The sequence below is a fragment of the Leopardus geoffroyi genome, chromosome C1, assembly GCF_018350155.1.
Source record: "Leopardus geoffroyi isolate Oge1 chromosome C1, O.geoffroyi_Oge1_pat1.0, whole genome shotgun sequence".
NCBI lineage: Eukaryota > Metazoa > Chordata > Mammalia > Carnivora > Felidae > Leopardus > Leopardus geoffroyi.
Window position 1 is genome coordinate 114,411,737 of NC_059328.1, and position 26,391 is coordinate 114,438,127.

General features: G+C 39.5%; 1 protein-coding gene across 4 annotated transcripts in view; it reads right to left on the minus strand.

Moving 5' to 3' along the window:
• Positions 1–26,391, minus strand: part of CNTNAP5 (contactin associated protein family member 5) — an 807,688-nt gene that overhangs the window by 416,487 nt on the left and 364,810 nt on the right. For all 4 annotated transcript variants that reach the window (XM_045479457.1, XM_045479456.1, XM_045479455.1 and 1 more), the window contains exons 5-6: positions 17,719–17,922; positions 3,566–3,750 (exon numbers count right to left, since the gene is read on the minus strand). In XM_045479457.1, the coding sequence (XP_045335413.1) occupies positions 3,566–3,750; positions 17,719–17,922 (389 nt within the window). The remainder of the gene's footprint in view (positions 1–3,565; positions 3,751–17,718; positions 17,923–26,391) is intronic.

Genomic DNA, 26,391 nt, shown 5'->3' on the forward strand with positions numbered 1-26,391 from the left:
CTGGATGGCTCAGCAGTTAAGTGTCCAACTTCAGCTCAGGTCATGATCACACAGTCTGTGAGTTTGAGCCCCACATCAGTCTCTGTGCTGACAGCTCAGAGCCTGGAGTCTGCTTCAGATTGTATGTCTTCTCTCTCTCTGCACCTCCCCTGCTAATGCTCTGTATCTCTCTCTCTCTCACTCTCACTCTCTCTCTCTCTCTCTCTCAAAAATAAACATTAAAAAATTAAAAAAAAACCCACAAGACTCCTATTCTAGTGCTCCTTTTCTCTCTAATAGTTTTTAAGGTGAATCTGCAAAAGCTGGAGAGCTCCAGTCATTCCAGAGACTTCTCCCAACACATAACTCCCGTGTTCTCATATAGCCAACGTCTAAGGTCGCCATTACAGTCGATCTGTTTTCCTATATGGTCACTGGAGCAAGCCAGCTGGGCACTCCAGCAGGGGCCTGAATTCTCTGAAGCAGAGTTTACTTCAAAGGAACACTCCAAGATATTTCTTTCCTAGGAAATACTTTTTATCAGGCAACATGAAATTTAGGTATTTCCTGAAGAAATCTGTTCCACTTCCATAAATTGAATGACATCACTGGATTCCATTTCCCTCAAATGCTGACATTCACTTTAATGCTACTCAGCTGTGATCCGATAAAGATTCTCTACACAGGAGAGACAGGTGGACATAGGCTTGAAAATAAATGTTAAATCAGGCAACTGGGAGAATTTTAGAACCATCTCCCAGGCCAGGAGAATTAAAGTATTTGGGGAAATGATAAGACATAGAGATGATTTTATGTTTTCTGTTGTCCTCAAGTTCATGAATGATATATTTTCCAATATTGTGTGTATTCTTTCTTCTTTTCTCTTTTTGCAATTACTTAAATTTGGCAAAGAAAGATAATTGATATTCATAGATTTCCAGTTATCAGCCACTCAAAAAAAAAAAAAAAAAGATCTGGTATCTTTCTGAGTCAAGAAGGGACAAATTCTCTTTTGAATTTAATGCATGGCATATCTCATCAACAGTATGCTAAGCTAAAGTTAGGATCAAAAGATGAAGTCCTTCTTACAGCTCATGATGGTGATTGAAAAAAAATAAGTCAGATCCTAATTTTTCAATTATTCATATCCACCTCTGCTGTTCTAGCATGTACCCCACTGGTGACAGAAATTGTCTCTTAACAGAGTATCCCCACCATCTGTCCAACAATCCCCCGCCTTCAAGTCTAAGCTAGAGTGTAACTGCTCTGAAACAGTGATTTTCTGGGGCACTTGGGTGGCTCAGTTGGTTAAGAGCCCAACTCTTGGTTTTAGCTCAGGTCACGCGCTCGCAGTTCACGTGATATAGCCTCCTTGGGATTCTCTCCCCCACCCCCCAACCCCATTTCTCCCTCTCTCAGAATAAATAAATAAATTTAAAAAAAATTAAAACAGCGGTTTTCGAATGGTAGCGTACATCACAGTCACCTGGGCAATTTCTAAAAACAGATTTTTGAGCCCTTCCTCTGGAGTTTCTAATCAGCAGGTCTGGGTGAGACCTGAGTAATTTTATTTTTAACAAATCCCCAAGGGATGTTAATTGGGCTGACTCCTGAAACAGACATTCAGAATTACTAGTCTAAAACATAAAACTAGCCACAATCCTGCAAAATGTCCTTCAGAGGCCCCTTAGCCCCCATAGTTTAAGTTCGCTAACACAGGTCACATGGCTTATCATCATCTGCGTCTTCCCAAATTCTTATGTTTGATCTCTAACATACCCTGCCTCACGTGGCATGTTCATAAAGGTTTAAAATCTGGCTGTTCAGGGTGTGGCTCACACACATGTATGTTATGTGTGTGTGTGTGTGTGTGCCTACACAAGCATGAGATTATTTTACTGATAGAAACATGTAGACACAATTTGCAAATAACATACAATAACCTTTATTGTAAATGCCATGTAACCAATTGATTCTTATAGAATGCTTTTGTTGATTTTTCACTGAATTCATTTATCGGTGATCACATGCAGTCTCTGTCACATACACTTTTATTTAATTTTTAAAATAAATTTTAACAACCCTTTACAAATGTAAATGTTATTCTTAACTCACAGGCTCCAGGAAAACAGGCTTCAAGCCAGACTTGACCTAAGGGCTGTAGTTCACAAATCCCTGGTCTGGACAATTTACATAACAATAAACCAAGCCCTAATTTATAGCATTTGCCCAAATCCCTGGCACAAATATACTCAACATGGTGGATTTCAAACTACCAAAGGGATGTCACTGAATATGAAATTGGGAAGAGATGTACTGTAGCAAACCCAATTTACAGTATTTTTACCACACAAATACAACAGATATAAAAAACCTCAAGAGTACATATAGATAGATGCATAGGTAGGTAGGTAGGTGGATAGATGGATAAATTGATATAACATAGTACAATGATGAGGAATTAATGAATGCATTACTTTTAAAAATACTTCAGTGAATTATTAGTTTATTTAACTTAATTTTTAAAGTCCATGTTTGCCATCCAGTTCACAAAATTCCTGAAAAATCTACCAGTTGGCCCTCATGCGTCAATATCAGTTGGTCCAACATACCATTGCCTGTCTATTGTTTCAAACCCGATAAATACTGGACTGTGATATCTCATGCCTGGCCTGGCCTGCCTTTCTAACCTTTGTTATCAGGCTAGTGCTCTTCTTCTTTCAAGACTCAAAAGTGTCTCTTTCCAGATGCCCTCCAGGTCTCCCTAGGTTGAGCCAAATACCCTCTTCCCAGTATCCCTGCAATACCCCTCACTTCTCCCCCCAGTAGGTTTTACTCCCTTATGCCACAGCAGCTCATCTCTGGGTCTGGGTCTGCTATTGGACTGTATGCTTCTCCAACTCAGAAACTCTGTCTCAGCCATCTCTGTATGTTGATGGCTTAAAACAAAGTCCAGTATACAGCTGGGGCACAATACTTATTGAACTGAACTACTAGCCAAGATGCATAACTGTTGGCTGTCAGTTTGCAGAATTTTGTGCAATCTTCTTTGTGTTGTAAGTCTGGTGCATTTCATGGTGCCTCTTGTATAAGAAAGCAAGAAAGAACCAACTGTCCACATGTATTGTCAAAAGTTTGCATAGGAATGAAGGTTAAAAACAAGTGCATATCGTGTGGATTTCAGATTCCTTTGGATTTTGTTTATCTTTCTTTTTTTAAACCCAGGTATTACTGACAAATAATATTGTATTAGTATAATTTCTGTATCTCCCCAGCTATTCTCAAAATTGATTTTTGAAAACAGTCCAGCTGAGTGTAACTACGAGACTACACAGTGATCCAGGAAGGCTACAAGCAGAACACATCTATAAAAGTGAACAAGGAGATTTCCTGATTTTAAAATGCACGCAATTTGCTAATGCTCCATTACTGCCAAGGCATGTACCCCACACACACGGGTCAGATGCCTTCCTTGGACTCTTCCACTGAAGGCTGCCTGAGCAATTCTCTCCATTGCTCTTCTGTTGGCCAATTTTTACTGATACTGAGCAAGGGGCCTGGGGACCTGCGGGGAGAGTCAACTCACCTCATAGTCGATGTCTAGGGCATCGGCCTCACCCTTGGTGCGGAAATGCTGCGTGTGCTTGTCCACTGTGAAGTTCACCTGCTTGCCAACCCTCTCGATAAGGACTGAGTGCCAGTGCTGGTCATCCAGCAGACTGCCCAGGGTGGCTGAGGGTGGGCTGCTACTGAGCCGAGGTTTGCTGTCATCTGTGAAGGAGAGAGGAAGACGGGATGGCATCTGTGCACAAGGGCAGTCTTGAGTACGGGAACATTCTGCAAGCAATGCCAGCTCTATATCCTAACGGTCAACCATGATTCTCCCTCCACAGGCCCAGGACCGTGCTGTGCTTGTAAGGGAATAACAAGGTACGCCCACAGATTCAAAGAACAAAATCTAGGTCAGATGATAAACACATCCCCTTGTAGACATGAAAGGACACGTTTGCAGAATGTGAACAATTAAATAATAAAATAAACCATATCTTAATGGTTATCAATCATATCGAAAACAGAGGGTATCACAGTTAGAGATAATACACATACGTTGTGTTTGAACGACTCTTGAATGAAGAAAACGAATCTTGAGTTATGCCTTGGAGGAAAAGTTAATTCTGGAGAAGTAAAGGGAAGGCAATGGGCACACTGAGTTGGGTTAAGTCTGCGGTCAAAGGCAACGATGAGGAAATCATCACATCCGCTGCCATTTTCAAGTGCCTACTATATTATACGAACAGCACATAAGTAGGAAGCTTATACCCTTCATCTTTAATCCTCTTAGGGAAAATTATTATCTGAATTTCACAAATAAGAAACTTGAGGATCAGTGAGGTTAAGCACCCATGACCCAGAGATGTAGCCAGGGTTCAAATCCAGGTCCACCTGAGCCTTTTTACTCTGACGATAGTATGGGTCATAGGCATTGATTCAGCCGAAATGGAGCTTGGACAGCTCTCAGGAGAGAGGGACCATGAGAGATTCCGGTGAAGAAGTATATTTTTCCATCAAGTTGGGCTTGTTCGCCCCCCACCACGTCCCTCCTCCAATTTTTATGGAAGTTCCTGCCAGTACCTTTTGTCCAAAAGATTACAGCATTTTTCCTTAGAACAGCTCAGATTTAGCTAAATGAGCAGTTAAATGCAATTAATTATGACTTATATATAAACTTTCAAGTTTTTGAGTGTTTTATTATTTGGTCCCCTTAGAAACTGAAAGCTGAATGTCTTCCTCCTCTCTTCTAAGTCATGTTTTACCAGAGCGCTGTAACAGCATGCTCAACAGTGTGGCATTAAGGGGGCAGGAGCTGCCATTTCCCCCGTAGGCTGCTCACTCCCACCTTCATTATGGCCCCAAGGCACTGCTTCCTTCATAACACTTGGTTGCTTCATATGGGGGTGGTGGTGGGCATCAAATTTATTGTAATTGAAAAATGATAGGTGGTGCATTCATAGCTGACATTATTTCATTGATTTGTTCATTATCCCACATTGTTTGAGTTCTTGCCATTGGTGAAATTATGCTAACGATTAAAAGATATTTTTTTCTTTCTCCCTCCTCCCCTCACCTTCTCCATTCCTTCTTTTTTTCTCTCCTTCCTTCCTTCCTTCTCCCCTTCCTTACTCCCTCCCTTTCTTCCTTTCCTTCCATAAAAAGGCACTGATACCAGGGCACTTGGGTGGCTCAGTGGATTAAGCATCTGACTCTTGATTTCGGCTCAGGTCATAATCTCATGGTTCATGGGATCAAGCCCAGGATCGGGCTTTGTGCTAATGGCACAGAGGCTGCTTAGGATTCTTTCTCCCTCTCTCTCTCTCTGTCCTTCCCTTACATGCCATGTGCTCACTTTCTCAAAAATAAATATATAAACATTAAAAAGAAAAAAGGCACTGATATCTACCTGTGCTGGCTATAGTGATATATAGTGGCATGTGAAATTTAAAGGAGATAAAGGAGATACAGAGTTAAAAGGCTTATTTCCCTCCTTGAAAGTCTTAATGTGGAGTCTCTCAATAAGTAAATTGATAAAAAGTATGCTGCCGGTATATAGCATTTAGTGCCAGGAGCCAAGCAAATGCAGGCTAGGCAGCTGTGAAGCTCCAATGGAACAGTGACAGGTTTAAGATTTGGCTGGAAGAAGGAACACCCCCACACAGCCAAGGAGAAGCACGTGCCAAGGCTAGGAGATAGAGAGGAACGTGGTAGGGGAGTCCACGCAACAGTGTGCCATGACCACACCAGCCTGGCTTATATCATCTGGGAATAGTGTGCTAGTGTGTGCGACATAACCATGCATCTCATTTACCTTTAAGGAATGGGCATGTGGTGAATTAGTAAATCAGAGATTACTAACTCAGATTAACATCTAAGAAAGCAATTTATTAATTTATTAGGAACTCAAATCACATTGAGGGTGAGAGAGGAGCGTCTTGGAATTTTTGTTGTTGTTTGCTTACTCTTATATAAAAAAGATTATTTTGGCAGCTGTATGAGAATTTGATCAGAAGGCAAGTAAGACTGGCAGTGATCAGATGGGGGACCCAGGGGCTTAGGAAAAGAGAAGGCATAAAGGATGCATTTCCAAGTGTAATAAGGAGCTAACATGTGGCAACTTCACTTGGATATTTTCCCTTGGATATTGGAGGGGGAAGTAATAAAGGAAGAGTCCCCTAGGGATGACTTTTAGTTTAGTTTTTTATTTTCTTGAGCAGATGCATGAAAAGTGGTACCAGTCATGAGATAAGAAAGAGCGAGAACATCTCCCTCTCTATCTTGCTCTTTTTCTCTCTCTCCCCATAACACACACAAACACACACACACACACACACACCCTTTATTTTTAAAATAAAATTTTTCTAAAGGCTAATGAACTATTGAAGGAAACTTAGTGTGCCTTATAAACAGTTAGTTCCAGGTAATAAGCCACGTGAAATTAATAGTAGAGATTTCACTTTGGTATGTGCCTCAATTTTTTTCTTAAAAATTAAAAATGCATGATGTAACAATTATTTCTAAACAGTAAGTCACAAACATTAAACATTTGAAAATGTAAAGCCACTGCAAGTCACAGAATGAAAAAAAAAAAAAAGGAAAAGGAACCATATCCTTTCTTCCTACTTATTTATTCTATGTGCTGCTTTTGGTGGGTTTTGGAGATATACTGAGTTCTTTAATAAAGCCAAGGATAATGATTAAAGCAAAGTATTTAAATATTTTTGTCTGTACTATTATTCCAGCTTCAAAAGGTGAATTTAATTACAAATGGGTCAAAGTGACTATATATATATTTTAACTTTCTGGATTCAGTAATGAATCTTCCTCCATCCTTGCCTCCATATGCTAATCTTCCATATATGTCCTATAAGGAATTGCTGTTATTAATGTCTTCTTTCTCCTTCCAGGAAAAACCTGAGGCATATGCAAGCCAGTGTGTGTGTATACACACACACACAATTTATTTATATATACACATATATATACTTTACATATATGCACTCTGTATGTATATATAACTTATATGTACATATATACTTTATATAAATGCAATACATACACACATTAAATATATGCATATATAGCAATATATGCAAGACTATATACACACATATGCACACATATACATATGCAAAGATATTCTTTATTTCTCCTCATTAATGTTTTACCTTAATGATGAAATACAGTGCACAACTTTTGTGTACCTTTTCATTTTCCCTTAATTTATCTTCGGAGTTTTCTTACATCAGTATATAAAAACTGCCTCATTCTTTTCTGCAGCCACATAGCATTCCATTGAATGATATATGTGATATGCATTTTAACCAGTTTCCTATGAATAAATGTTGAAGCAGCCTCTCTATTATTGATACTTAAAACTTCTCAAATACCTTGTATGTAGACAGCACTTTGGATGTGTGTAGACAGCACTTTGGATTTCTGTAACATGCATTCTTAGGTAAGGATCTGGTGGTCAAAAGTTTTCGCATACGCAATTTTGACAGGTACTGTCGAATTGTCCTCTAGGAAAGTTGTGACAATTCAAACTCCTACCAGCAAGTTATGAGAGGGATTCTTCTGCACAGGCTTGTCAAGAAAATATGTTCAAGCTTTTGGAATTCTGCCTGTCTAATAGACAAAAACAGTATATTTCTGAGCAGTTTTAATATACATTTCCCTTAAAGTGAATGATTTTGAAAATATTTTCATTTTTAATTCCTTTTTATGAACTATTTCCTCACATTTCTTGCCTATTTCTTGTGTCAAATTCCTTATCAACTTGTATTTAGTCCATTGTCTGTAATGTGAATGGTGCCAATACCTTGTTGCTGTTCTTTGTTTTTTGCTTTCACTTTAAATTTTTTTCTATTTTTAAATTTTTTTTTTTGTCATTCAGACATTCTTGGTTGAAAAAGCCACCATTTTCTTTTTCATTTATGGCTTGTTTTATGTATTTTTGTTATACTTTAATGCCCTTCCATTTTGAGATCATTAAAGAATTCTCCCATTTTTTCCACTTCATTTCATTTGAATTTTATTCCGATGCATATGACATAAGGTAGAGTTCCTCCTTTATTTTATCTTTTTAAAGCGTATTTTAATTTATTTTAAGAGATAGACAGCAAGCAGGGGAAGGGCAGAGAGAGAGAGAGAGAGAGAGAGCAAGAGAGCCAAGTAGGCTCCCCTGTGTCAGTGCAGAGCCAGATGCATGGCTCGAACTCACAAACATGAGATCATGACCTGAGCTGAAACCAAAAGTCAGAAGCTTAACTGACTGAGCCACCCAGCACCCCCCACTCCTATTTTGTCTTTTTGTCTTTTTAAATAGCTAACTATATGTCCCTGATCCATTGTTTTAAAATCCTTAGGTGATTTTTTTTTTTTTTTAAGTAAGCCAGGTGTACAACTTCCAAATGTAATACTAAATTGGATGAGTTGATATGTTACCCTGATTGAATCAAGGTTCTCTGGGCATGTATATTGGGATCTTTAAATTCTGAAACTTCAAGGAGTAAATTTCCAAGTTGGCTGCTACCACCATAGTCTACCTACTTCTATCCACTGGAACCACCATCACCACCATTGTCATGCCTCAGAACACCTGGGAAGAGGAAGTACCTTCTGTAATCCCATCAGTATATACCCTCATCAACATTAAAGTCAGCCTTCCTCTCCCACACCCTAATCTTACTGCACCAAGTTTGCTATTTCAGCCAATAATCCTGCTCATAATTTTAAAACTTCAGAGGAACAACACTGTATATCTTCTTAAATAAAAGGCAGCTACTTCTGTCTTACTGCGCCTAATGAAAACATGAACCTTAATTAACACACTTATCTTCTCATGCTAAATAGGTTATGAAATTTTCATGAATATTTATAGCAATTTGTTGACCTGCCCTCAAAGGTGAATTAACATTGTTCCTTCTTTACATTGTTTACTTACCTGGTCAAATTTATTTATTGCCCAAAAATAATGCAAAAGAAAATCCCACCAATTCTTTTGAAAAAAAAAAAAAATCAATACGTACTTAGGAACTAAAAAATGTTCGTAACTTTTTACTTAGTAACCTACTTTCTGGATGTCTCCTCTAAAAAAAAAAAACTAACTAAAATTAAAATATGAATGTTTTAAAAATATCTAATAATTTAAATATTAGAGATAATGTCTAATCGTTTGGAAAGAGACCAAAAAAAAAAAAACTTTGAGTAAACTTAGGCAGAATCACCAGATGGAATATTACATATGAATCTAAATGATACATACAAAGTATTTATATCATTTCAAAAGTATACTCAGTAGTAACTGCCATTTTTTGATAACATTAAAAAATAACATTTAATAAAAGGGGTATTAAATAGTGTGCACCTTCCTGATTTAAATTATAAAAAGGCAGGGGTGAAGCCTGGTGGCTGTCAGTTAAGCCTCTGACTCTTGATCTCAGCTCATGTCATGATTGCATGGTCATGAGATCAAGCCCCATGTTGGGCTCTGTGCTGACAGTGTAGAACTTGTTTGGGATTTTCTCTCTCTCTCAAAAAGAAATAAACATTAACAAAAATTAATGTTTATTTCTTTTTGAGAGAAAGAGTGAGACAGAGTGTGAGCAGGGGAGGGCCAGAGAGAGGGAAACACAGAATAGGAAGCAGGCTCCAGGCTCTGAGCTGTCAGCATAGAGCCCCAGGCGGGGCTCGAAATCACAGACCAGGAGATCATGACCTGAGCTGAAGTCGGACGCCCAACCGACTGACCCACCCAGGTGCCCCAAAATAAATAAATATTAAAAAACCTTAAAATAAATTATAAAAAGGTAGGATAGAAAAGTATATATAAAGACTAAGTAACAAGTATGGAAAGGAAACAGATAAGCACTACGTGAAAATAAACAAAAAAATGCATTTACTAAAATATTAAGAGGCTTTGATTTCTTTTTTTTTATCCCGCTGTTTTTAGAGTGGGCATAACTATTTTTGATAATGAGAAAAATAATAAAATTCATTAAAAACAAATTCCTTATCATGCATTCCTGGTTCATTGAAAACTATATAGAAGTGATGTGTAAATTACTGACTATTCCCTGCAGTACAAGTTACTTCTTTATTAGCAAAAAAGTGGAGGATGTGAATGAATTTCACCCACACCTCCATCAATCATCCTACGCTAACATTCAGAAATCTTGTATTAAAACAAACTGAGTGAAAATTAGTTTGTTTAAACAATTGGGGAAACAGGGAATTTCTGAAATTCATCAAGAAGGATGTTTTGAATTGTACCTACACTAGATGTTACCATAAAGAAAGATGAATGTTAGTCCTAGGAAATGTTCTATCTTACCAAGACATGTCCATTATTAGAAATTAAGAAACACTTAATTCTCAAGAGATTATCAAACTCTTTATCCTGAAATACATATTTCAAGTTTTTCCTCAGTGGCAAGTGAGGTTCGACCACTAGCTTTCAGTAGTTTCCAATTTCTTAAGGCAAGATAAAAATGCCTATGGGCAACTGTGGAGGTCAAAGACAAAAATATGCAGAAGCTACCTTTTAGGCCAGGAACATGTTAGGGAATAAAACAACGTTTTACTCAAAAACAAAAACAAAAACAAAAAACCACTTGTTTTCATGTGGTTTGAGATAAATTTAAAATGAAAAAATGTAAATATTCTCAAGGCCCTAAAGCAGGTAACAATTTTTACAGGAAGCTTGTAATGTTTCCAAAATATTTATGATTTAATTTCTCATCTTTGTCCCCTGCCAACATACTGTGGATATGCATGTCAATTTCTCCACACTTAGACTTAACATTTTCTGTCTAAGGGCACACATTATCACTAGGTTTTCACCCAAAGTCGTCTTTGTTTGGATCTTCTTGCTTGGTCTTATGTTAGGAGTTCAAACATAGATGCCACATCACCTTTCACAATTGGTGAACTTCAGATCACCTGAGCAAAAGGGAAAGGGAACTCTTGTTTCACATTGTATTTCTGCAAAAAGTCACTCGTGGAAAGGGCTTCATTTACTGTTCAGGAAATAGGCGGCCACTCGTATGGAAGTCTCTAATGCCTGCCTCCATCTGACCTTCAGAACTAACCTTTCCACCTTTAATTTTTCAGATTATCAACATCGGTATTCAATTATAAACTTCTCACATAATGTGAGCACTTTATACATGTTGTTTCAATCGTTCCTGACCAAAACCCTGCAAAAAGCTCTGTCAAAGAAGACACATGACTCACCCAAGAACACCAAGTTAGGGTTACAACCCAGCTCTATCTTATTCCAACACTAATATTCTCACTGCTACCCTTATTGGAAAAAAAAAAAGATACTCCCATTCACCCTCATTTCTTACCTTCTGCATCCCACCATACACATGTGTGAGTTATGCAGCTTAGCTTAGCAGGAAAGAGTCTGATGGATGGAAAGCAAAAAGTTGTGGAAAAGAAAAATGGGGCAACACTAAGGGGGAAGACTAAGATTTAGAAGAAGGCAAATTTCAACTCCATAGGCTATCCAGTATTACAAAGACCCTTGTTTGGCAAGATGCAGGGCTAATGAATATTTTCCTAAGTGCTCAAGTGAGACTTTCTGGAAAAAAAGAAAAAAATTTAAAAAATTAAAACAAAACAAAACAAAACAAAACAAAACAAAGAAGCTAACAGTAAGCCACATGATACCGGTGGATTTGACTCTCAAATCAGAGAAAATATTTATGTATCACTAAAGCAATGAAACATACTTCTTTAATTGTTAGGAAATTTCTAAAATTCATTCAATAAAACACTTGCCAGATTTAGGGATGGTTGTTCAAGTCTGACCCCTAATTTGTATCCATCTTCTGTGACTGATGCTATGTTAAAAAACACTATCTTTTTTTTTTTTAATTTTTATTTAATTTATTTTTTAAATTGACATCTAAGTTAGTTAGCATGTGGTGCAACAATGATTTCAGGAGTAGATTCCTTAATGCCCCTTACCCATTTAGCCCATCCCCTCTCCCACAACCCCTCCAGTAACTCTCTGTTCTCCATGCTTAAGAGTCTCTTAGGTTTTTGTCCCCTTCCTTGTTCTTATATTATTTTTGCTTCCCCTCCCTTATGTTCATCTGTTTTGTAACTTAAAGTCCTCATAAAAACACTATCTTAATACAGTTATGGTATATGGTTTTGATAATACATAATTATATTTTTAAATTAAAATTAAAAAGGTAGAATGTAAATAGAAATGATTAGTTTACCAGGTTAAGAACTCCCTGAATACAGGGACAGGTAAATAGAACTTTTAACCCCAGTGGCTAGCTTAGCATCTGATTTAATATACTTGTTCAACAAATTGTTACTACATTAGTGACAAAATTTATGAAAAATGGGATGCACCTTATCCCCATGATACTTTGAAACACCTGTCTTCCTCTATTTTTCATAATAAAATGCCCAGGTAAGTCGGGGTTCATCCATAATGCTTTTTTGGGCTCCTCTCTCCCACCCTGATCCTTCCATTGTCACAATTTAACATATGAACTTGGACTTCATGATATTTAATATATAATTATTTCATAAAGATTTATAACGTCTTAATTATTAATGTCAGGGCATTGGGGTGGGACTGGAGAGGGTTCTAATCCAAGGTCTAACATAATGCAACTGTGTGATCTTGGGCAACTGACTATACATCACTGACCATCAGTTCCTTCATCTGGAAATGGGTTTGGATAGTTTTTTAGGACTATCATGTGATTTTAAATGAAATATGTATTTAATGTATCTGGTACACGGCATAAGTGCAGGCTCTCAAAAATGGCGATATTTAAAATATCTTCCATGGTATTCAGTACCAACTCAGAAACATGATAAACATTTTATAAATACATGTGGGTTGACTTATTCAAATGTCTAGATTTCAAAAAATATAGTAAACGTCCATTTTACTTTTTGGAGAATATGCAGATCTATCACCTACATCTCCAGATATGACAATAAATTGAATATTCAATCAAGTGCTCTGGCCTCTGAACCCTATGCTTGCTCCCCGAAGGACACTGCTTTACGTGTGTCTATGCTATTCCAGGATTCTCACTTTACTACTGCTGTATTTACTGCACATTGCACATTCTGCCTCAGTTCAAAGGCACTGAACTCTTGTAAGGATGAATGACCAACATGCACTATTGATGTCTTGCTTAGTTCTTACAACAGTTTCCCAGTCATGTAATGTCTCAGCTCTTTGATTCTCCCACCTGTATGTGTGGGTTTGTGCCATTGGAATTCTGCAGAGGGCAGACTGCCACAGGTAGTGTGAATGAGATGTGTACAGAGTGAGAAGAGGAGTCTCTATAATCTCCTTACAAGAAGAAATCTCTTTCCCATTAATACTTTTAGGGGAAAAAAAAATATTGCTTTACCCTAAGAAATTAATTAAATGGGTTGACCTAGGTCAATTTCACCATAGAACTGACCTGTCCAAGTCAGTCACAGTAGAGGTAACTAGGCAATGTGAATCAGCCAGGAAAGAGCATCACTTGAAAAGAACTACAGCCCATAGGACTCCCAAGAAGGAGCCTTGGCAGCTGTCCATGGTGCTGAACCCCTCCACTCTTCTCCTGAATTGCTGAATTGTAAAGTCTCAGATTAGATAAGGACACACACTGGAGAATTGTCACTAAAGGAAAGGCTGCTGGAGTGCCCATGAGAGCTGGGAAGGGGAAAAAACAAAAAACAAAAAAACGAAAAAAAAAAAAAAAAACAAAACAAGAAAAAGAAACACAAAAACAACTACCTCTTTCATTGGCCTAGGACTATCCTTTAGCCCACTATCTTGGATTCTTGGATTCTTCCTCCCTCATTCCTTCTCTCACCCTCCTGCTTCCCCTCCCTCCCTCTCTGCCTCTTCCTTTTTCTGTCTCTCTTTCTGTCTCTCAGTCTCTCTCCCTCCCTGTCTTCCTTCTCTCCTTTCCTCTCTGCCTCTTTATTTCTTCCTCTCTTTCTCTCTCCCTCTCCCTCCCTTTTTCTCCCCTCATTCTTCTCTCTGCCTCTTTCTCTTTCTCCCTCCTTCCTTCTCTCTCTGCCTCTCTTTCTCCCCCTCCTCCCTCCCCCCTCACATCCATCTCTTCCTTCTTTCTTTCTATTCTTGATTCATTTCTTTTACAAAATTTAAAATATTAATAGGTACACATGATCATGCATAACATGAATTCTTTCTATTCCAGAGGCTGTGTGGCAACATAGAAAGAACATGAATTTTGTATACTATGTAAAATGTTTATATAAATATTTAAGAAAAAACATTTGAAAAATATACTAAAGCATTAATAGCAGAGATGACTGAATTGTAGGATTTCAAGTGACTGTTTTTTCTTAAATATAATGATTTTATTTTTTCTTCAGATTTTCTAAAACTGGCATATATTTTATAATCTGAACATAACAGTGAAAAAATGGATTGGATATAATACATTTTAACAGTGGCGATACCTTATAGCTAACTGTGTAAACTGAAGTGATTTATTCTTTTTGATCTTAATATTCCTTATGGGTAATTGGGCTAATTTGGTTTGTTCACCTAACAGGGCTGCTTTGAAGATTGGCTAGGATCCTAACACATTGTGGGGATTTTATAAATAGCAGGGCGCCATCATAGGAGAGAGAGAGAGGCACATGAGGGAGCCAGGTGCACAGGCTTGGGGTGAGCAAGCCCAACGGTAACAACGTGCATTGTGCCAGCCCCTGCTATTTTAGATGGAACCCCCTTTTTCCAATGTATTCATTTTTGGGCAGGTGTTTTCCTAAGTTCTGGAGCTATAGAAATGAACAAATGTTGTCCTGCCCTTTTGCAATCTACATGACAGATTGTCTGTTATGAGCAAATCAAAGCAGTTATCATCCCCCGTGCCCTTAACTTAGTGCTTCCAGAGATCTGCTGCCTATTTGTGAGGTAGGAAGGGCTAAGGAACTGATACGTGGCAGTGTCTCTCTAGAGAAGAAACATGCAAATTGGCACTGATTTATAAGAAAGTTAGGTGGCTGCTTCAAACAGGGAAGTACAGGGAACACTCAAATCCACAGCATTTCATTTTCTAAGATGAAGAAATTCTCAAACTATGCAGACTAGATGAAGAACATATTCTCACTACTGAATCATTCACTCAGTGAGGTTTTACTTTGTCACCATCCTGATTAGAAAAACAGGGCACATGGAATCTGGGGAAAATAGACTTGCCTTGTTTTTCATTGCAAGGAATAGGTCCTATTTATTTCATACACCATTTCTTTTCAGGAAGGTTGGCATGGAGAAGAGTACAGGGCATTTGGATATTATTTGATGAAGAAATGAGCAATATTAAGAGCTTATCTTTGGGATCCTTCATTAGGTTCACTTACTGACATGGAATATTAATTTATAATATTTTTGGTTTTCGTGTCCATGCTCTACAAGACAGTTATTCCTTAGCCCCGGATTCTACATAGGTAAACAGAGGCTTGTGGGTTATGTGACTTTCCCCATAACAAATAGCTGGCACGTGTCTGCAATGAAAACAGTTCTGTTGAGTGACCACACCTACTACTCCTTTCCATCATCCAATACTGTGAGTGAAACTGGTTTGCAACACTGGATTATGCATGCTGGAGCAGAGCATTGTAGAGGGACAGCATACATAATTGGGAATGGCAGCAACTGGAAGACTGAGTGTCATCAGAAGGCGCCTGCTCTGGCGTTGACAAATAATTGTAACTTCACTCACAACGCACAGTGCTCTCTGAGGCATGGCCAGTTGAGGGGCTCCACTCCATTCATCCATAGTCCCTTCCTCAAAATTGAAGGCCAGTTAATAAACTGATACAACTTTTGCTGAATATGTGTATGCCCGCCCTTCAGATAATTCATTGTTGAGTTGCTTTTGCATGTATGTTAATACAATTAATCAGGTTACTGGCAAATCCTCTTGCTGCTTTCTTCTGGGTAAAATTCTGCTTCTAAGGATGCTTTTGGTGAATATTTAATCTAATGCACTAGATGTCAATTTTATGAATTAAACTTGGGATTCCAGATGTTTTCCCTGTTACCCCTGCCAATATTCACCATGGTGGGTAAGAAGATACTCAGAAATAACTCAAAATAGAGGCTTACATAGTTTGGCTTTTGGGATAAGTCCACACTAATCTTTATTCTTATGTCTCTCCTCCTAATTGTGAAAGTATACTTGAGATTTTTTTCCAGCTTTCCATGCAACTTGAACTTACAAACTCGATTCTGCTATGACTGTCCTTCTTTACTCTGATAGCGAATACTTAGTGATAATTATCTTCCACAAGTACCATAACCGCCCCTTTCCCAAATGTTAACAAATATGAATGAGAGGCAGGGAATCATTCTCATAAGGAATGGCACTTGCTGTTCCTTCAGCATGGGCTCGTGTTTTTTTTTTTGTTTGTTTGTTTGTTTGTTTGTTTGCTTTTTTGTGTGTGTGTGTGTTTTTTTTTTTCTTTTGGTTTCTCTACAGAAGAGCTTTTAGGTTTGCTTTTGCACCTCTGGGAATTCTGCCCCCTGCCGTCAGCACTTGTTTCACTCTTCCTTCAGAAGTACCTTTGAGCACACAAAGGAGGCTGTTCCCTTCTCTTTTGTTCCCTGGAATAGGAAGTTGATTACAATGATGGCCTGCCTGTGGTGAGGCCATGCTGGGTGCCAGCCCACAAGAGGAGGCCAGTGTCCTCAATGCACAGAAGGCAGGAGGACATTCTGTACCAAATTAACTGGTATTTGGCAAGTCTAGGGCTCATCCTGGCACGACCAGGGCACTTGAAGGAAACTGTGTTTGCCTAGAAACTTAGACTTTCCCACTATACATATGACCTTCTATCTCCCTTCAACCAGAAAAAGGACAGAAAAACAGAAAGATAAAGAACAAACGAAAGAGAGAGAGAGAGAGAGAGAGAAAGAAAGAAAGAAAGAAGAAAGAAAGAAACCAAATAAATTAAAATGCGTCTTCTCTATTTTTCTCTTGGGATTCAACTTTCATAAATGTACCAATTTATGATTGGTCATAAATATACCAATCAGAATAGCTTATGAGCAAGCTTCATTAAAATATATGTTCATGGGGGCGCCTGGGTGGCTCAGTCGGTTAAGCGTCTGACTTCAGCTCAGGTCACGATCTCACAGTCCATGAGTTCAAGCCCTGTGTCGGGGTCTGGGCTGATGGCTCAGAGCCTGGAGCCTGCTTCCGATTCTGTGTCTCCCTCTCTCTCTGCCCCTCCCCCCTTCATACTGTCTCTCTCTGTCTCAAAAATAAATAAACTTAAAAAAAAGCTGCTGAAGATTCAACTCAGTTTAAAAAAACTATATGTTCATGTGTGTTAAATGTGCTCAAATTAAATTCTATTACTAAAAAAGATAGATAGATGATAGATAGATAGATAGATACATACATACATACATACATACATGATAGCAATGAACTTGTAGAGCTCCCTACTTGCCAATACTTTCTTGTTTCAAAGAATGCTATGTACAGCTTAACTATTTCACAAAATGGTAATTTTTTCTTCTCTGACATGTAAAAGGGGAAAACACCACTTACACTGAGCTCCAGCAATTTTCGCCTGATACACCTGGGCAATAAGGAACTGTGACCCACTACAAAATGGAGTTCCTGCTATCTCTACATAGAAAGGAGCAAAGCCTGACCCTACCCAAGTTGAGGTGTAGGGCGAGCCTCCCCTTCTGGAGCTCCAGAGTGATGTGGTCTCCACGTTGACCTTCTCCATGGAACAGGACCCCATCTCCTTGCATGCTCTTGAATTTCAGAGAGATCACATCTTTGAGAGTGCTCATCAGCTTCTGATTGAACCTGTACAGAAGGGAGCTTCGGCCATCAAAGTCAGCGACATCTGACTCTGGGCAGAGAGAGAGAAAGAGAGAGAGAGAGATCAGTTAATATCCTCATAATTGCTCTTCCTGCTTCCCATCGTAGTTGTTGTCCAAGTTATAGGAATGTTCTTGACATTGGGAAGGTCCCATCTCAACAGGAAGCATATAGACTAGGATCAACTTAATTAGACTCAGGGGGGATTATTCATTTATAAGCAAGCATCACACACTGAATCAAAGTGAACTGATTAGTAGCCTGGAAGTAAAACCCCTCATTAGTGATATGTCATATTTTGCTTGAGGGGACAGGGTGAGAATACTGTAAGTACCTACATCAGGCTCTACAATGTCAGGTGCCTGGTAGTAATAATCTCTCATGATTGATCTTCATTATCAATTTGCTTCTGATATCTGGAGCCACTTGACCTCCTCATCTCAGGTTCAAGGTTAGAGATGGAAAAATACAGTCTATCATTCCACAATTAACTGAATAGTACTGTCTTCTTAGAACCTGTGTTGAAAAATATTGTGAGGTCTCCTCTGAGTTCAGTGGAAAAGAATATGCGGTAAAGGAAAACTTGCTGTTTGTATAGGGAAGGCAAATATATGGCACCCTTACCATCCCTGACTTATCCTGTGTCAGTGATAGCTCTCGTTTTAGTTTTTATATATAAAAAGTGTTCAATTACTATTGTTAAAGCAAAGAAGAGAAAGTAAAGAGAAAGATCGTGATTTAAATCAACTCACTTTGTAGATATGAATAAACATATCTGAAAATTGTATGTCAAAATGTTAATACGGATTCCCACCTCCCCAAAGAAATTATAGAAATGACAGGTAAGTATATGAAAAGATGCTCCACACCATGTGTCATTAAGAAAAGGCAAATTAAAACAAGAACGAGATACTGAACACTGACAACAAGAAATGCTGGTGAGGATGTGAAGTGACAGGAACTCTCATTCATTTGTGGTAGGAATGCAAAATGGTACAGCTGCTTTGGAAGACAATTTGGTGGCTTCTTATAAAACTAAACATACTCTCATCACACTACCCAGCAGCCTCACTGCTTGGTATTTACACAAAGGAGTTGAAAACTTATGTTCATGCAAAAATCTGCACATGGATGTTTATAGCAGCTTTATTCATAATTGCCAAATCTTGGAAGCCACCAAGATGTCCTTCAGTAGGTGGATGTATAAATAAACTGGTATATCGAGACAGTGGAATATTATTCAGCACTAAAAAGAAATGAGCTAGCAAGCCATGAAAAGACATGAAAGAAATTTAAATGTGTATTACCAAGTGAAATATGCCAATCTGAAAAGGCTACTGTATGATTCCAACGGTATGATGTTCTAGAAAAGGCAAAATTATGGGGACGGTAGGTTCACCAATTGTAGTAAATTTACCATTCTGGCAGGGAATGCTGACAACAGAGGAGGATCTGTATATGTGGAAGCAGGCGGTATGTGGGAAATCTGCATACCTAATTTTGCTGTGAATCTAAAACCACTCTTTAAAAAAGTAAGTCCTTAAAAATAAGTTAATAGAGACTCTACTTGGGAGGTGTTCTATGTTATTTTCACATTAGTTTTCCTATTTTTTTTTAATTACAAAAACTTTTACAATGAACACTTATTACTTTTACAATAGAAAAAATTCAAGACTATTTAATATAACTTGAGACAGATTCATTATTTACCATCTTATGTGAGTGGGACAGTGGTGAATGGTGTATGGAAGGGGTGGGATTGGTCTTATTTGAAACCAAGCACTCATAAAAACTCAATTTTTCATTATTCGTCAAGCAATTAAAATGCTCAGCTTGAGCATACACAATGATAAATTAAGTATATTATTTTGGCCAAGGATCTAGAAACATTCTTTGTAAAGCCAAAATTATGAAATGAAAGTAAAAGTGAAATCATACTTTTACTGTAATTAGTTTTAAGATGCAATTTAGCAATTTATTCCTAAGGAACAAAGTGATTCAAACCAAAAGGTTGCTGAGGACTCCTTAGACCCTAGAAAGAAATACTTCAGCTACAGAGGTTTTCATCAATTCCCACCTCCCTTAGACCCTTCCCATACCACCCATCGCTACCCCTACACCTGTCCCCTGAACTGGACTCCTATCCAAAGCAAATGGAGGCCACAGACAACAATATGTCATCAGTTATGTTGTAATGAGTCCATGCATAGATAAGGTTATGGATTTTAAACAATGATAGTCATAGCTTGCTAGCTGAGTCACCTTGGGCAACTCTATCTCTTTGAGACTTGATTTCCTCCTCTGTAAAATGGGGTACTTAACATTCTTCAGAGAAGACTGCAGTAAGAGTTAAATGTGCTAATACATATAAAGTGACAATACGTACAAAGTGATGCCATCATGTCTGACACATTGTGTTACATCAATGATAGGCAGTAGGGGTATTAATAACATTGGAATGACTGGAGGGACCTGAGTTCCTAACCAGTCCAATCTGGTGGGTCACACTCCACTTTCTCACCCAAAATGGTGCTATTCCATTTTTCCATTTTTTGAGTCAATGGATTACTGCCCAGGGGATGCCAAGTTTGCCCCAGCTTCTCACACTCTATTTGCAATTCTTCATGAGTGCTGGGTGCATACATTATGAATCCATACTCTCTTCCAGTTGTCCCCCTCTGTCACTGCACCAGACTCTGGGTAAGAAACTGGGTCCTTAGGAGCCTGCTGTTGAGTGAATTGATACAACACATACTATTTATGGACAGCCACACTAGTATGGGCTATTACGAGCTCCAATAGAGAGTATACCCAGCGTTATGGGAACAGAAAGCTGAAACACTCTATTGTCTGTGGGTGTGGGACAAATGCTTTCATGAGTAAACAAGGGAGTGTGTTATTACTTCACAGACACACCTTGTGCCCTGTGTCTCAGCTTGAAGTACACAGGAACTCTCTCCACTCCCATGGCCCTACTCCCCTCCCTCCTGATCCATCACAGCACTTATGACCTGCATTATGTTCCCTCTAATGTCTGGCTAATCTAGTAACTAATTTGGTGATATAAGTGTTGATGACCTAGGTTACCTCCAAGAAAACACATCTCCCTATTGCCACAAAACCTAAAGGAGACAGAGGCAATCAACAGGAACAAAAACAACAAATATTGTTGGAAGTCTAACAGTCCTGGGTTTCAATTATGGTCTTGCCATTTATAAGCTGGAAGACTTGAGGCAACTCAAGTGATGTCTTTGAGCTTCAGTCTTCTTATCTGTACAATAGGGCTAAGCAAAGCCTACCCTACAAAGTCATCATGAGAATTCCATAAACCGTACCTGGAAATGAAGAGTCAGTATCTCACACCCCTCATCTCATCCATCATTAATCCAAAGGCATTACTTACAGTGGTAAAGATTTGTGCATGGTATGAAGACGATCCAAAGAACACAGTTGATTCAGTATCTGTCATATCACACTGAGCAGGTATGCATTCAAGCCTACATCATCACCTTCATAGTCTTAAAATAGCCTTGTAACTGCCGTCCCTGACTGTACGTTTGCTACTTCCCTCTGACCCATTCTCTCATCTTCATAAAACATAAGTAACATTACCCATCACCTTCACTGAAGCCCTTCAGTGAACTCCCTTTACACTGAGAATTAAATTCTGTCTCTGAGACTTCCTGTGATCTGGCCTTCCTGCTTTCCCACCTCATCTTTGACTTCCTTCCCCAACCCTGACTCCACTGTATGCACAATGTACTTTCAACATACATGCATGTGCAACATGGGGAGTAGTCTGGGTATGTAGAGAGCACACACCATGAGCCCTGTGATGTCATGTATATCTATATCTGTATCTATATCTATATCTATATCTATATCTATACAGATACAGATATAGATTTATGTGATCTTGATTTCAATCAGCCTATGAGGAACCTACTATTTGGGTTCCAGTTTTACAAGTGAAGAAACTGTGGTTCAAAGAGGTGCATAAGTATGAAGTTAGCAAGGGGCGGAGCCGGGATTCCAACCTGCCCCACCTGACTTTACCCACTCTGCATGTGCTGAGCACTTACACGAGGTCCACCCCTGTCTCACTGACACTCTCATTTCCAGCTGTCAGGCAGGTGCTTGGCCATTCCATAACGGGTTAGGGATTAGCGAGTTTTCCCTAAATGCCCTGATACTTCCTTCACAATGCGCCTCCCAAATGGTATTTGACACTTGGTTGTTTCCAGCGTGACAGAGCATCCCATGAGGGCAGGGGCCAGATGTGTATTAACCAACTCATTGACTCAGAGCCCAGCATTGGGCCCAGGACATTATGCTGTCCAGAAACACCTGTGAAATGACTTAGGGGCCCAGTAAGGAAACCATGCTCAAAGGTATTACTGCCGATTGTCCCTTAACTTCCTGTCATGTTACCTGTCCCCACCATTTAAGAGTCTGGCTACCCATTCACACTCAGAGGGTTAATTTCCCTGGAAGTACATGCTCGGCCACCTGGGATGTGACAAGTGCTTTCCCTGCAGACACATGCTCGCCAGTGCAGAGGTGAAAGGCCCCCTCTAGAAAGACAGACTTGGCCTGGTGCAGAGTGGAGGCTTTCCACCCAAGGCCACCAATGACTAATGAGAAAGATACTTTGACAACCCAAGAGACTTCAGGCAAACACACTGAACCTTTTGAAATATGGAGTCACACGTAAAATGTGTCAACCATTTCTCAGAAGAAGAAACAGGAAGTTAAAGAGAAAAAGAAAAGTTTACAGAAAAATGAAAATATTTTTAAATTGTGGTTGTGAAGAAAAACAAGTCTGTAATACACTGCTTTTCTCTCTTTATTTATTATTGTAATCACTTTGTCCTGATTCTCTCATTAAGTATTTTCAGGATTTAATTTGTGGCATGGGGTCTGGTTACAGACATGAACACCTTCATTCATGTTTTACAAGCAACTGAAAGAAGAATCTTTTTAAAAATACCAAGAAAAAGAAAAAAAAAAGGAAAGGAGGGGAGAGGAGAGGAGAGGAGAGGAGAGGAGAGGAGAAGGGAGGAGGGAAGGGAGGGGAAGGGAAGGGAAGGGAAGGGAAAGGAGAAGAGAAGAGAAGAGAAGAGAAGAGAAGAGAAGAGAAGGGAAGGGAAGGGAAGGGAAGGGAAGGGAAGGGAAGGAAAATGAAGTGTGTTGCAAGGTGCTTAATGGGTAGAGATAGGCCCCTAATGGCAGGTGGAAAAGTATGTAATCACCTCAGAATATAGTTTTAAGAGCACCAAGAAACTAACTGACAAAACTAAATATATCTTTTGTGTCCTTTATCACAGCCTCTCTAAGCCACCCATAGAAATTTCTTACTGTGGATGAAGTAATCCATTCTCTAGGGGAAAAAAAGGAGCAAATTAGGACATATTGCCTGATTTAACGTTCTCAACAGCGCTGCAACGTCCATATTTTTCCCTATGTGTAACATGGGGAAGCCAAAGCACAGAAAGATTATGTACCTTGCCCAAAGGCATACACATGGTAATAAGTTGTGTGACCCGGAAACCATCAATGTTTCCTCTGAAAAAAATGGGTGGGTGTGAGGATACAACAAAACTTACATCTCATGTCCAAGGAGAATGTACATGACTTTGTACAAGGAGAATGAATCATGCTCTAGAGAGTATGTATGTGTGTGGGAATGTGAATACAAGAAAGGAGATGCCAATTTAAAAGGGAGATAAGGATGGGACTCCCGGCTGGCTCAGGGTGGGTAAGCGTCCAACTCTTGATTTTGGCTCAGGTAATGATCTCATGGTGTGTGGGATCTAGCCCCACATTGGGATTGATCTCATGGTGTGTGAGATTCTCCCTCCCCTCTCTCTCTCTCTCTCTCTGCCCCTCCCCTGCTCTCTCTTTCTCTCTCTCTCAAAATAAATAAATAAACTTGAAAAGGAAGATAATGTTAAATAGGAAGTTTTCTTTTCCTTAAAAGTTGATATGAATTTCCCTGGTGTCCCCACTCTGTTGTACTTCTTTTTTCGCTCAGAGCAGTGCTGTTCCTAAGAGGACCAGGGAAACCACACAAACTTCTGAGAGGCTTTTTTTAGGGTAGACGTGGAATGCCTTTCCCACCCTCACTATCTCCACTAAGCTCAAACCCCCTTTCTCAGTATATTTCTGTGGTCTCACTTCAGTAAGACATTCTTATATTCAAAATTTGTTGACCTCCCTCAACACATGTGAGCACCCATGTTCAGCACAGGAAGACAGTGATAAACCCCACTGTATTGTTTGGTCAGCCCACATTCCAGTCCTGGCTACCCGTCCCGCCCCTCCCCAGCGGCGTTCCCCAATTTCTTCTTGCAGAGAAGACAGCTGTTAGATATTTAGTTCCCAGAGTGGACAATCTTCCTCTGTCTCAAAATCAATTTTTAGGATCTCATTACTGTGAATTTAATTCCATTCAATTTGTGGCCCGTTAAGGTGGTTATACATTGGCAGATTTCTCCAGAATATGAAGGACAGCCCATGTGGGGACCCAAAAAGGTGCAGGATATGGGCAGGTAGGTCCTACAGCCCACAAAGCTGTCCTTTTAGGTCAAGATAAAACCAGCACATACTCCCCTCCATCCCAGCGGTACTGAGAAATGCCAGCACTGGCCGATTTCCCACTGGGCCCATAATTGCTGACCCAGCTGTCAGAGCTTGTTTTCTGAGAAAGACAGAGTTCTGAAGGCATACTCTGGCATATTTGATGGATGTTGGTAGCTTGTCAACAAACCAGCTAAAAAAAGGGCTCCACTGAATTAAAGATTCCAAGCTCAAATCCCCAAGTGAGCTGAGAAGGATGCTGGTGTGGGCCCAGGACACAGAGTCTGTTTTCTCATAGACACAGAAGCCCAAGCTCAAAGCTGACAGGAGACACCATCGATTCACCCTGAGACAATTAGTCCCACTCAGACTCTTCGGCTGTTCACAGCAAACATGATTTTCAATACAATCACAGGTTGAAGCTTATCTTATGATACATTATATAAGAAAAATGATTATTATTCAGACCATATGCTTGCACCGAGGACTCGGGGGCTTTGGCTAGCAATCCGCAAAGCACAAAGGTTTCCACAGTCGGCTCGCACTTACACAGATCCTCTACCAATCCCTACTTTGCCAGGCCTTATCAGAAGCTAATGATAACCTCAGATGAACTATGAAAGCAATGTCAGTTTCCAAAGTTAGCACTGACAATCCCTAAGAAGCGCTTTCCTCACGGAACTTCTGACATTTCTATGTACGATAGACAGCAGGGAAAGCACAGAATGGATCTCAAGAAGACAACATAAAAAACAGCCAGAGTACAAAAAAAAAAACCAAAAACAAACAAACAAAAAACTTTGAATTTCAACCCTAACTTTAGCAGATAGAATTTTTAGCTCTGACAGTCAGACTTGCCTTCTTAAAACGCCCAGGGATTTTTGGATATCTTAGACATATAGACATCTCTGAACACACTTGAAGTTTGTAGCTCAACTGGACTGTTCACGAGCTACGAAGAATTATACCCAAATAATGTACTCACTTTAAGGAATTCTATAAACAGTAGAGATGCTTTGGCTGTTTATTCTTAAGTCCACTGGCAGATCTTGGGCCTATTTTGTACTCTTTTTGGTCACTATGCTGAGCTATGAGATGCAGATGATTGAGACATGGGTCGTTCCATCCGGGGACACAGACACAGTGACACGAACACTCAGCAAATGAATCACTCTGGTGGAGTAGGAGGTGATACAGGGAAGCATAATTACAGTCTGTTTAACTTTCAGCCCAAGTAGACATATGTGGGATAGAAGGGGAGCGTTGGACAACTAAACTGTTGTCACAACAGTATGGCCCAGGACTGGGTCACCCCAAGGAAAAAGGTACAGGGCAGACCACGGGAAGTGGCAGGTGACAGCCACTAAGGCGTGACAGGTTAACAGAAGGTTTTGTTAAAGGAGTACTGTTTCACAAATCTTATTCACAAGTTCCCAGAAGGAGGCATCAAGGCAAAGCCCAGTCCTGAGCAGGCAGCCTTTGGTGTGCAAATAGCATAACACAGTTATGAACTGTCTGCTTGCCTTCCAGATCGCCAGTAACCTTCAGCCGCAATGCACAAACGTTCCCTGTGAAAGGGAGTTCGAACAACGAGCGTCATTTAAGTAGGAGGGTCAACATTGAAGAAAACAGCTGTAATTTCCCACCGTAAAACTAATGGGTATTTTTTTTCTTTTTCTTTTATTTGTTTACAGTTTATTTTTGAGAGACAGGGACAGTGTGAGTGGGATAGGGGCAGAGAGAGAGAGAGAGAGACAGAGAGAGAGATAGAATCCCAAGCAGGCTCCACACCACCGGCACCGAGCCTGAGGCGGGGCTCACACTCATGAAACCATGAGATCGTGGCCTGAGCCGCAGCCAAGAGTCGGACGCCAAACGGACTGAGCCGCCCAGGGGCCCCGGTATTTTTGTCTTAAAAAAG